The 12,362-nt window shown below is 33.6% G+C and overlaps 3 protein-coding genes across 9 annotated transcripts; 1 reads left to right on the forward strand and 2 right to left on the reverse strand.

Annotated features, from left to right (window-relative positions):
• Positions 1-2: 2 nt before the first annotated feature.
• On the reverse strand, positions 3-7,520 carry LOC128874709 (poly(U)-binding-splicing factor half pint). Of its 6 annotated transcripts, none has more exons than XM_054119692.1 (12): positions 7,466-7,520; positions 7,356-7,382; positions 6,798-6,852; positions 6,304-6,482; positions 4,743-4,808; positions 4,356-4,516; positions 3,068-3,126; positions 2,365-2,578; positions 1,458-1,944; positions 1,177-1,388; positions 709-1,102; positions 3-634 (listed from the first exon to the last, which is right to left on the reverse strand). In XM_054119692.1, exons 6-12 carry the CDS (start codon positions 4,410-4,412, stop codon positions 525-527), a joined length of 1,533 nt encoding a protein of 510 aa, XP_053975667.1. In that variant the 5' UTR covers positions 4,413-4,516; positions 4,743-4,808; positions 6,304-6,482; positions 6,798-6,852; positions 7,356-7,382; positions 7,466-7,520; the 3' UTR covers positions 3-524. The 6 variants fall into 6 exon arrangements, with proteins under 6 accessions (XP_053975667.1, XP_053975665.1, XP_053975662.1 ...); XM_054119690.1 differs by having other exon boundaries at positions 4,743-5,775; XM_054119687.1 differs by lacking the exon at positions 6,304-6,482 and having other exon boundaries at positions 7,466-7,490.
• Positions 7,521-7,705: 185 nt separating this feature from the next.
• Positions 7,706-9,715, forward strand: LOC128874618 (histone-lysine N-trimethyltransferase SMYD5). Of its 2 annotated transcripts, none has more exons than XM_054119519.1 (5): positions 7,706-7,841; positions 8,187-8,479; positions 8,536-8,851; positions 8,919-9,096; positions 9,168-9,715. In XM_054119519.1, the coding sequence occupies exons 1-5, from the start codon at positions 7,797-7,799 to the stop codon at positions 9,485-9,487; spliced, it is 1,152 nt and encodes a 383-aa protein (XP_053975494.1). In that variant the 5' UTR covers positions 7,706-7,796; the 3' UTR covers positions 9,488-9,715. The 2 variants fall into 2 exon arrangements, with proteins under 2 accessions (XP_053975494.1, XP_053975495.1); XM_054119520.1 differs by lacking the exon at positions 7,706-7,841 and adding an exon at positions 7,872-8,012.
• On the reverse strand, positions 9,535-11,584 carry LOC128874619 (uncharacterized). Its single transcript, XM_054119522.1, has 6 exons — positions 11,429-11,584; positions 11,145-11,332; positions 11,017-11,074; positions 10,477-10,948; positions 10,225-10,392; positions 9,535-10,157 (listed from the first exon to the last, which is right to left on the reverse strand). The coding sequence occupies exons 1-6, from the start codon at positions 11,436-11,438 to the stop codon at positions 10,019-10,021; spliced, it is 1,035 nt and encodes a 344-aa protein (XP_053975497.1). The 5' UTR covers positions 11,439-11,584; the 3' UTR covers positions 9,535-10,018.
• Positions 11,585-12,362: the final 778 nt, after the last annotated feature.

The following is a 12,362-nucleotide window of genomic DNA, read 5'->3' on the forward strand; positions in this document are numbered from 1 at the left end:
TATCTAATAAATATGTACAAATTTTATTGTGACATATACTTGTATTATGGTATATGTATAATTTATGCCTGTATTGTTGTATGAAGTATAGACTATACGTAAAACAATTTATTAATATCCTATGTTTCTATACATACATTTAGGTGTGGTGTCTTGTATGTTATCGAGCATACCACCATTGATATAAACAAAAGTAACAGCATCAATACTAAATTTAAATGGAATATCCTCTCCTTACATAACTTCGATAATTATAGAGATACAAATTCAGTCCTCGCGTTGAACGAGGCTATCCCTCTGTGTGTCTATTGGTTTCAATAAAATAATTTCCAATTTTAAATACCAACTGTAAACATAGTTTTAATGATATAAAATTTGAAATCTAGGTCGAAGCTTCTTAATAAAATGACAGACTTATAATTGTTGAAGTTTGTAAGAAGTTGTACTTGGCGTACTGTAGTACGAAATATCAGTCAACAGTCAAATTGACGGAATTCAATGCACGACAAATGTATATTTCTTGATCAACCAGAAAAATCGCTATTATCGAATAGAGCTTGATCGTATAATTCTCCTTTTACCAATCGCCCACCGAAATAGCGGCCATTCAAAGAATCTCTTGCACGTTCTGCCTCTGAAATAATAATTAATTATTCGATACAACTAACTGGAAACTATAACAAGTTTTATGAACTACGAATTACGTACCGCTCATCTGTGAGAATTCAACAAAAATCTTTACAATAACCTCTGCATCTTCGTCATCTTCTGACTGGCGTTCATTATAAATAATAACTCTTTCTACAACTCCAAATTTTGAGCACTCATCTTGGATTTCTTCCTGTAAACTTTCATCTACGTCTTCCGGAGCTACCATATTTCTCAAAATAACAACACGGGACTCGACTTTTCGCATAAGTTTTTGCATAACAAGATGACGCGCGCTTTGACCTTTAATCGACATATTTTCTTGTTGTTGTAACGTTTGTGGTTCTGTTTCCTCTAGTAATTTTTTTTGCAGTTCTTCCTGTTGTTTTTGGTGAGCTGCTTGCTCTTGCGCCCGTCTCATTATGTCGGAGTTTGGTGTAGTTGTAACTGGTATCTAACAATCATAATATTTAAATGAACGTCTATTTTTACGTAGGTACAAATAAGAATATATAGTAAAAGACATACAACTGGTGTTCCTACTATTGTAGGTGTGACGACAGCTGGAGGTGGTATAACGACTGGTTGTCCAGGTATTGGTTGAATAATTGCCGGTAGTCGAGTTAACGTTTGTGGTATAGCTATACCTGGTGGAGGTATAACCGGTGCTACTGTTGCTATAGTCGGTGGTGCCATAATTGTAGCAGGAGCAAGCGTAGGTCTTACTATGCCGGGTAAAGCTGCGTATGAATAGATAAGATGAATACAACCACTTTCATAAAATCATAAACTAAAAAATGAGTATATACCTTGATTTAATATTGGTGGCGCAGCAGCTCCAAGCTTGGTTAAGCCAAGAGCAACTGCATTGCTAGCTACCGCATCCATTGCTTGAATCTTTGCAGTTGCAGCTGCCGCTGCAACTGCCGCAGCAGTAGGCATCATACTTGTTCCACTTGGTGGACCCATAAGAGCGTTTGGTGGAGTAATAGCTCTGCCTACTCGCAGGTACTGACCGCCCAAATCGAACAAATTCATAGACGCTATAGCCTCTAAAGCAGCTTGCATTGTTTCGTATTCGATAAACCCATAGCCTTTGTGTCGGTGAGGTGAACTTCCTTGAGCTAATTTGCAATACGTAATAGGGCCAAATGCTTCGAATACAGATTTAATATCATCCTCGGTTAAGTCTTGATGAATGGACGCGATATAAATACGATTATAGTGTTTACTTTCCTCCGTAATTTCGTCTATTACAGATTGAGCTTGGGGCATGTTTGATGGACGCCCCACAACCTGTAAGAGATAACAAGAATTTAACAATACTTTTAATAGTAAAGAAAAAAATATTTATGTATTATATATTATAAATAGCTAAATATGTATGAAATAAAATTAAGGAAAGGAATTATTTTCTTTATCCGATATAATTTACTAAATTTACAATTCATGTAATGCTAGAATCATTTGCGAACTCCTTGAAATATTGAGTAGTATCGCGATAAATAATTGAATGATTTACATCATGGAATCTGTTACGGTTCTTAAGAAGAAAATTAATCATGTTTTTGATCGAAGTGCATTCTATAAATATGATGCAGTTCAATCAAAAGGAATTTCGTATTGGATAAGGCTAAATAAAAATTTGCCGACCTCCGGCGGGATGATAGGATTGCTGGGGGACAGGAAATTCGTTATATAGGTACGTCCCGCTACCTTGATGTTACGTCCACCAATCATGACACCATTCATCTGTTCCAAAGCAAGTTGTGCTGCTTCAGGTATCTCGTATTCCACGAATGCGAATCCTTTGTGCTTCTGGGTAACAGGATCCCACGACATGTTGATTGATTTAATAGGACCAAAAGGCAAGAAAGCCTGCCTGATGGTGTCCTCTTTCAATTCGAAACTGATGCTGCCCACATATACCCTAGTATATAGGAATTTGATTTCAGATCACAATCGGCCGTAATGTGTTAGATCAACTGTTTCAGTTTATTTGTATCTATCATTAACGTATTCGCAATTCTATCCTATCATCGATTGGATACGAAACGAAACAAACTGTCAAAAGATATTTCTTGCAAAAACAATTTATCAATTTTATATACAATATTTTCCAATGCAATACACATGATAATTATTTATTACACTATCATCTCTTTTGCAAGAACAATCTTTCAACTTTACAATACACAGAAGAATTCAACGTGAAATATACGATGCTGTGTTCGCGTTTACAATGTTTGAAAACAATTCTTAACAATTCCAACGTTCTTAAACAATTTTAAGCAATCAGAATGAAATCCAAGTTAAATTACGAATCAAATATTTGAGTGAATACAAGATACGAGAGTTGAAAATTATCTTCGAAACTCGAGGACGAAATTTGGAGGGCTAAGACAAAGAACAAACAAACCTGCACATGAGGGCGAGAGCCTGTTGTCTCTGCACCTGATTCCGTTGACTAGCCATTTGCTGTAACACAAAGGACCATAGGCCTTCTATTGATATCCCTCCCCCTTACATACACCACGTCTCGTTCATCTCAAAAATCCCCCAAGCTCTTTTACCATTCCACCTTCTTTGCTTAACTACTCTTTCTTTAATTTTAAGTCTTTAAAGAAAAAAATTTAGTACGAAACCAGACAAGCTATGACCGTAACGATTATTTGTAAGTGTATTCAAATGAAATATACAAGATTTATAATGTTAGATCAGCATTATAAATATAAAGACGCTGGAGAATAGAGCTACGAAATCATTTGGATCTTTAATATCGCATACCAAATAGAAATCCGTGCTGAATACTGTAAATGTTCTCGGAAAAAGAAAGAATAGTCGAGCTCGGAAGTATATATCGATTATTTTTCTCAAATCGTCCATAGATTCATGCACAAAAACTTGTCCTCCTTTGCGCTGGTACAGCTCTGCTCCCGCCGACTACTATCTCAAGATATCTAACCTTTTCTTACAGTAGTAACTCAGGGAAACGTTTAGGAGTGTTTGATCGTAAGGCGGTTTCATATTGTTTCTGTCTTGACTTGGTTGACACTAACCTGCACATTAGCAATAAAACTTGCTGCCGCAGGACCAACTTATTCTTCTGCAGGGAGAAAAAATCAACCGATCAGAGTTAGGTTCCAGTGTTCGTTTCTAATTTCTGTTATAATTTTTTTTTTCACTTTACTCGCTCGTCATAACGAACACAGGTTAATACACTTATACAATAATTTAACATTACTCGGCGGGGCGAGCTAAATTGCAAGGACAAACGTTAATTTAAAGCACAATACGCATACGTAAGAAATTGTTGGCTTTTTTGGCATTATTGGCAAAGAGCTAAATAGAGGAAGCAACATATAAATATATCTTTTAATAAATGATACTTTTTGAGATAAAAAAGAACCCCACAATTGCGATATATAATTTCATAAAACTACGTATTAAATCCATTGTACATTCTTATTAACAGTTAACATTTAATTTAATGACTGAAATTACATGAACTTTTACGGCATAAATGAAATTTGTTTATTTTTTTTATTGGAGATCTTCGATACCTCGGACGATATCCATGAATTACGTCAAAGAACAATAACAATAGGACAAAGAAAATATGCATTTTAGTAGTCTATGAATGTACAATGGAATGCAAAATGTATGTTAGGCGAGTAAAGTTTGTTAGCTTCATCATTGAAAATTACCTGTTGTTGATGCGCGAGCGTCTGTTTCATTAGAACCATTTTGATGCTCTGTTCCATCGCGTATTTCTTTGCTCTATTTACTGTATCCTGTTGTTCAGAGGTAATTTTTGGGAGACCTGCACCTAGAATGCCAGGTAATGTAAGATATTTAGCTCCAGGTCCTGTAACAAAATAGATTTACATGTAAAGTTTCACTTGAAACTGATCAAAGGATAGTACTAAACTGTGTTCTGTCAGATCTTATCAGCTATTCGTCCACTAGACTGTTATCAACCCACAATATAACTTTAATTGGAGCGACTAAAATTTTATTGTCACTATATATTTTTTGATACATCATTTGACGTGATAATTTATAGAATTAAATAACGTTATAATTTTACATACCGGCAACGACTTGTCCAATTTGATTAAGATCATATATAGGGCCTGGCAAGAACTCTGATGCATTTCCTACGAAGAAAGTTAGTATTAGATAAACGTGTAACACGATAATTAATTATTTAGTACCTCCACCATCACACGCGTGCGTACACACGTAATAATGTTTCTAAAAATTACTAAATTTCGCGTAACCTGATTTGCCGTGACGATAGAGGTACTAAAATGACATAATTTTACAGGGAATACAGTTTTGATTTCTTAACTTTTATTCTTAATTTCTGTTCAAATTAAATAAAATCTGAAATATTAGCATTACTAATTTTTTTATTTAAAAATTGATTAATATTTGCCGTGCGAATATATTGTTTTTCATAAGTGTACTTTTCATAAGTAGCTATGGAAATTTTACTATCAACAAAAAATGCAACATAATGACTTAAAAAGAGATGAAAAAAGTAACGATGTCGTGCAGTAGTTCCCACGGTAGAACCGTCCTCCAAACTGTAAGTTCAAAGAAATTAAAACAGTCAGGCACAATAATATTTCACTTTTACAATACAAGATAATATGTATAAAATATGTAAGTATAATATATATATTTTATACACATCAAGGACAAAGTGGAATTTCCTTCTTTTCTTGCACGCCATTAATATAAAATCTGTTTTGTACTTCAAACAATTAATGACCAGACTTTTATAGAAAACAATATTAAAATTTAAAAGAGATCGATACAACTTAATGCATCAATATCTATCATTTAAACTTCATTACTGTTTATACTATCAGCCTCAAACAAATCAGACTACCGATAACTAGATTAGGTTTCGTACGATCATAACCAATTTGGTCTGCTAGTCTCTGAAACAGAAATCAGAACACGTTGAAACGCTTCTTTTTCTCTTTAACGACTTTTGCAGTTTCACGAATTAAGAATGTTAACTTTGTTCGATCGTTTGATTAACGGCTAACCGTGTTCTGGGCTGAGCAATGATGGTTGTGCGCAAACTATCCGAGATTGAGGCGACGCACAAATCTGTAAGCACAAAGCAAAGGAGAATACTCTCAGTGCATTTTCTGCGCCATTTTCTTACAGTTTGCCTTTTCCAACCTACCACGCAGTTAGCCTTAACACTTTCTGTGTAGCAATGGCGATCCTAATTGACAAGAAATCTAACGCGATAGACCGTTGGAAAAGCGTACCTTTCGCGTATCGTACACTCCTCTACAATATTTTCTTATTGACTCGCAACAGGCTCTCCTTTAATAAAAAAAACGTCTTACCTCGTGTTTATATAACATAAATACAAATGTGATGGACTCTGAGAATATCTTGAAAAACATACATCGCCATTGCCTCTCCTATTTATAAGCCTCCTATTTCATAATTTATGTTTCATAATTAAGTAGCAAATCGAAGTTAATATCCATGAGATAAAGATAAAGAATTTTCAACTAAAATATACTACCTTTGCTTAGTTTTGCATTAGTATTTATAAATATGCTTCATGTACAAAACGAGGCTTATAACTAGGATAAAAGAAGACTACCCTAAAATGCTGACCTATCTAAAATACGCATCGTTTTTGGTACTCGACAATAGATGCTGTGTCAGTGGAGTTTGCAAAACTCTGATTTGTTCTGTTCAACGAATGTAGCATTCTCTTTCTTTGTTTGGCGCACGCTCATGATCACAGCTCAGTCGTAGGCCACAGATTCTGTACTGTCTCTCCGCTGTAACATCTCAGAACAGAAGGACAACCATACATTAGTTTTATCGAGGGCCAATGATCACCTATTACCCTAGCCTACCAAAATATATTCTGAAACTGCAATAGACCTCTCAATACTTATAGTTTGCCAGCATTTTAATAGAAAGCTAGCATCTGATTGTCCTAAGTAAATAGTATATCTTTCCCTTCATCATTTCCTTTGTTTAAAAATATATTACGCTTGCTGTCGCTTCTGTGTTCACCTGTCTTTTCCACTCGTATGCTTAACCGTATGATTTGTTAGTGATTAGGGGCATACAGCTATTTAGCTGTTTTAGCAATGTACCTTCTATTCTGAGCTTCTTGTTCGGTGGCTCTGCATTGTTCTGGGACGCTGGTGCCTAAGAACAGATAATCAGTCTTTAATTTTCCTTCACAAAAACAAGAAATTACAAAATTTGATACAATGAAAGATTGGTATTTAATATAAACATTACAAAATATCAATGCTTATTAAATATATCGCAATTTCGATCAAAGCAATCTAATTCTGTACATGTTATAATAACGATAATACCATCTGTAATATGTAACGAACCTATAAATAATAAAGCTTTCGTCTACAATTTATTAAACTGTACAGAAAAGTCAATAAATTTATCGATTTGGTTATCGTAATATTATGTCAATACGTGTTAATCGATTGATTACTAGATTACGTTTATTTAATACAGTCTTGTATTTCAAAACTTTTGTCATTTCATATATGTGATTTGTCGAATAGCTTGGAAACATTAATCACTTAAGTACGTTACATGCATTTTACAACCGCCATCATGATCCGTCACTGTTACATCCACCGATTCAATATTTCCTGTAAAAACAACGATCAAAGTAAACTTACCATAGCCATTGCTCCGTTCATTATCCCCTGCGGCCCAATAAAATGATATCAATTTCTTTTAAACGTGATTTTATAAAGAAATCTCAACCGATTCGCGACAAGTAACTTACGTCCGAAGCGATCCGAAGCTTGCCCTTACGGAAGTGCTATAAGTATAGGCCATACAACATTTACAATTACGTTACTTTTATCACATGTAACAAGCGTCCGTGCAGACGACGAATAGATACCTTACTTTCAACTCTAAATAAAAAGCATAATTATTTTTCTATATTTCCAAAATATTTATATCGTTAATATTAACGTTTTATTTATCCATCGAACTCGCATATCTCGATCGTAATCTGACTACAGTAGTATAATTATGACAGCCAGAGAACACATGTTCGACAACCAGAATATCTTCTCAACGCGTTTTCTTTGTTACGAAATCGAATCACGATGGATTCCAATAATTTTCAAGTCAGATTAATCAACGACGAAAAGGTAGAATATGTTCATCTAATTCGTCGTTACGTTATTTCATTTCAATTATTTTCTCGAACGTTTTAAGTCGTGTTTAATTGCGGGCATGGCGCGTGTCACTTTATTTTATAAAATATATTGGGTTGTCCAGAAAGTTCGTGCCAATTTTTATGTATATATTTATTGAATTATGTAAGTACCATTTTGTTCCACAATTTTTCCACCTTTTAAGGGATGTCCACATGTTATTTGTTTTCAACCATTTCGATATATTCAGATCTGGCCTACTAAAAATCGGCATGGACTTTCCAGACAACCCAATACTTTACACACTTTAAAATATTTACGATTATAAATGAATTGCAGGGAAAGGGTCTGTTTGCCACTAGTCCGTTTAAAGATGGAGATACAATTTTGGAGGAGAAACCCATTGTTTGTTGTCAATTCTCATGGAATTCAATGTATGGCTATTTAGCTTGCGACCATTGTTTAAAACCTTTAGAGACTGCAGAAGAAAATGTACATAGATTGACGGAAAATCCAGCAATTATTTTACCTCATCCAGAATGTTGTGAAACACAGAAGGATTTAATTACAGAATGTCCTGAGTGTGGCGCAAAGTATTGTAGCATCGATTGCCAAAATGAAGCTTACTCAAGGTAATGTAAATAAATTTATAACAAAACAATTTAATATATAATTTTCATAATTTTAGATATCACAGTACATTATGCCTACACTCAAGAGAAAAACAAGGCTCTCATCCCCTTACACAATTAAACGATACATGGAAACAAATGCATTACCCACCAGAATCAGGAACAATAATGCTACCAGCTAGAATGGTAGCTCTTGTTAATCAAGCCAATAATAAAGAGGAGATCCTTTCTACTTTTTCACAATTTTGTCATAGTGCAGTGAATGATATGCAGCAAATTACACACAAGTTATTGGATGAAAAGTTCATTGGTCAGATTGATGTACTCAGAGAAATGATGCAAAAATCTTTAAATACTGAATTTACATCGCATGTATGTGATTTAAATATAAATTAGAGTGTTGTGTCATAGCATAAAATGTTTAAATTTTGATTTACAGTGGTTTACACCGCATGGTTTTAGAAGCCTACTAGCTCTGATAGGTACAAATGGTCAAGGAATTGGAACTAGTTCGTTTGCACGTTGGGTAAAAAACGTATCTGCATTAGAATTACCAAGAGAGGAAAGAATACAAGTTGATAAATTAATAGACCATATATATGATGAAATGGAGGAAGGTACGTTTTTCTATAAAGCATGATAAACTATAGACTTCCATGTTTAACCATTGGTACTTTTACTTTTGCAGCAGTAGGTTCTTTCTTAAATAATGAAGGTTCTGGTCTTTATACTCTGCAGTCAGCTGTAAATCACAGTTGTGTACCAAATGCAATTGTAGAATTTCCTTATTCAAATAATGTATTGGTTTTAAAAGCAATACGGAATATTCAACCAGAAGAGGAAATATGTATAAGTTATCTTGACGAATGTGATTTAGAAAGAAGTAGACATTCTAGACAAAAGACTTTATGTTCGTTATATTTGTTTCTTTGTCGCTGTGATAAATGTTTGTCGCAGGCCGACGATCCTGATTTAACATCAGAAGATGAAATAGACATGTCTAGCTGAGAAAGTGTATTTAAGGAGATATATTGAAAACAGTTTCGCATATTAAATTATTTTATTCGTAAACCTTTATTTTACAACAAAGTTTTATATAAATTACATACAAGGTTTTTTTATTTGAAAGAATAAAACCAAATATTATAACTGCGTCTTTATGTACATGGAACATTACCTTTCATTTGTTGAATTTTAATGTATCAGGCTAGAATAAAATATACACATATTTTTCAACTTATCATCTAATAAACTTCGTCTTACAATATAAAAATCCCATTTCGATAAAAAGAGGATGCATTTATTTCATTCATCCCAAACATATCATTTGTCAAGTCAATTAGAAATATATTAAGTCCTATAATACTTCAAAAACATCAATCTAAGAATTGCACAAAGTATAAAACTAGACCTGAATAATTTTAATCAAAAGAACAGCACTGGTAACGATATTTTTAGATACGGTAACAACTACAATAATGCTTTGCCTTCGTTATTAACTAGACATGAATGTCAATTATCATCTAATTATCAGAGTCGTCAATCCTTTCGAATCATAAATTGGTTTTTACCAGATACCATAAAATTTGATATATAACTTGGTGCAGGTGTTACAAGTACTTGTTGTTCCATCAATTTTGTTAAAAATGTAGCAATATTATGGCTACGAAACTCCCACCTGAAAGATATCAAATAAAAATTTATAGTTGTATTGACTATAATTATTCTGAAAAAAAGCTACTTACGTTACATCGATTTTTTCATTTGGTAGTTTTGCAGATACATCCTTGTGTGCCCAAGGTATGTTTGTTGCATTTATGACAAGTGATTCTAAAGTAGGAGGATCATCTCCAAAACATTTTTCCGCATATTTTCTCCGTTGTTTATGTTGAGTAAAGTCTATACCTGTACTCCTGAAAAATATACAAGACACGTGATATAAGTATTACTCTTTTATTACAAATAAGTGTTTAACTCAAGTTTCTTAAAAATATTACTTTATATCGGGACTAGCATCCATGTACTGCACAGATTCATTAATATTTTCAGAATCCAATGCTTTTCCTTTCTGCCTCCAACACATTTCAATCAATGATTTAAGATCTTTGCCTGTTAATTTAAGCGTGTAACTTTTCTTGTATCCCATGCTGTTTACTATTGCTTGTATTATATCGGGTGATATATTTTTTTTACTACTAAAGAAATACTCATGGCCGATGAATAGAGCAATGAAAATAGGAACTGGGTTCAGATTTTTTTGTCTTTTGTGTTTTGAATGCCTTGCTTTCACAGAGATATATGTAATACCATTGTGTGTGTTTATTTTCACATCTATGTTCAGTCTTAAGGAATCAAAATAATCTTGCATAGAACTTTGAATTTTTCTGCTTATGAAATAATGTGCAGATGTGTTAGAACCTACTAATTTGTGACCATACCATGTTCTGCGTTCGCTGTGCCAACTTGCATCTGAAATGTTTATGTATTATTGTCAACCTACAAGTAAATAAGAAGGAATAATAAAGAATAAACATTACCAATTAACTGCAATGTCGAGAAGCGTTCTCTTAAATCACTAACTCTGAATTTTGCATTCTATAAAAATAAAAAAATTATAAAAACAAAATTGAAACATAATTCTAGCATATGTCAGAGTAAAACTTACAGCTATTGCTGCTTTGATAAGCTGAGCTGCATTAACCGATGTGAAACTTCTACACTGTTTAATCAATGTGGATTTTATATCCGTCCATGATATTTCAGGAAACGTAGGCATTATCGCTGGTTCTAAGTCTTCAAATTTGAATCTTTTAATAACATTGACTATGTTTACTAGTATTTGGATGGATGGTGCTGGAACATCAGAAAAAAGTATCTTCTTTATTCTAACACAATTTCAACAAATCACATCTCTCGATTTTGGAATCAATTGATACTTGAGAAACTAACCAACTGACATTATGCACGGACACAAATAAAATAAAGTACAGTTGCAGTGAGAATTTAAAGTAGCGCCAAACGTTCACTGAAGTTTCTTTATATACCTCTGATACACCTATTGGACATTAATGGCGTAAGTTGCACAGGCGCATAAAACGCTCGCCATTTCCCGCCTAAAATAAACGGTTATTTATACTAATGGCGCCATTGGTGGGAAAACGCCCAAGTTTGTAATGGAAATAGTTGCTACTGCTGTTACTAGATGACGCGACCAATACTTTCTAATAAATTATATATTTTTCTTTCATAAATGAATAATTAATACAATTCTGTGTTTCGTAACACTACAATATATCAGTTAATATATCAAATTTATCGTTTTTATGACCAGTTATTTAATGCAGCAATAATTATCGACCCTTTACTTAATGGCGCCATCATACATAAATACTGGGAACTATTTTCGCTACAAACTTGGGTATTTCCTTACCGATGGCGCCACTGGTATTAAAACTAGAATTCGTATGGGTGCGCAGGAGTCAGAACAGAATTTCGAATTGACTTGAGCGACAGTCGCGGAAAAAGTAGAAAATTCCGTGACAAAGACAGAGAGGGCGATACAACAATTGCAGGAGAGACGAGGATAGGGCAATTAGGCTAGCATGATTTTTTTCAAGGATATTGAAGCAAAGAAGCAATATTTTCTAATAATTCTGGTTTTAATATAATCGTTACACTTTGGCGGATGCGACTCCAAGGCCTGATGTTGGAAAAAATATATGTAAACAAATTTCTTCTATAAGAAAAAAAAAACGTACTTTTATTGTTTATAAAGTTTTAAGGGCGAAATTGCAAAATCAGTCCTTGGAGTCGCATCCACCACAGTGTAACGAATATATTAAAACCAGAATTATTAGAAAATATTGCTTCTTTGCTTCAATAT

This window comes from Hylaeus volcanicus, chromosome 4, assembly GCF_026283585.1.
Source record: "Hylaeus volcanicus isolate JK05 chromosome 4, UHH_iyHylVolc1.0_haploid, whole genome shotgun sequence".
NCBI lineage: Eukaryota > Metazoa > Arthropoda > Insecta > Hymenoptera > Colletidae > Hylaeus > Hylaeus volcanicus.

Excerpts from the sequence above, each read along its gene's own strand:
- LOC128874709 (XM_054119687.1), bottom strand. The coding sequence starts at position 7,376 with ATGAACGGAGCAATGGCTATG. Across the intron at positions 2,579-3,067 it reads GCTCTCGCCCTCATGTGCAG|GGTATATGTGGGCAGCATCA; the intron begins GTTTGTTTGTTC and ends CCTATATACTAG. Across the intron at positions 1,103-1,176 it reads CAATAGTAGGAACACCAGTT|ATACCAGTTACAACTACACC; the intron begins GTATGTCTTTTA and ends TATGATTGTTAG.
- LOC128874618 (XM_054119519.1), top strand. The coding sequence starts at position 7,797 with ATGGATTCCAATAATTTTCAAGTCAGATTAATCAACGACGAAAAG. Across the intron at positions 8,480-8,535 it reads CAAAATGAAGCTTACTCAAG|ATATCACAGTACATTATGCC; the intron begins GTAATGTAAATA and ends TCATAATTTTAG. Across the intron at positions 9,097-9,167 it reads ATATGATGAAATGGAGGAAG|CAGTAGGTTCTTTCTTAAAT; the intron begins GTACGTTTTTCT and ends TTACTTTTGCAG.
- LOC128874619 (XM_054119522.1), bottom strand. Across the intron at positions 10,949-11,016 it reads CTCGACATTGCAGTTAATTG|ATGCAAGTTGGCACAGCGAA; the intron begins GTAATGTTTATT and ends TAAACATTTCAG. Across the intron at positions 10,393-10,476 it reads GATGCTAGTCCCGATATAAA|GAGTACAGGTATAGACTTTA; the intron begins GTAATATTTTTA and ends TATATTTTTCAG.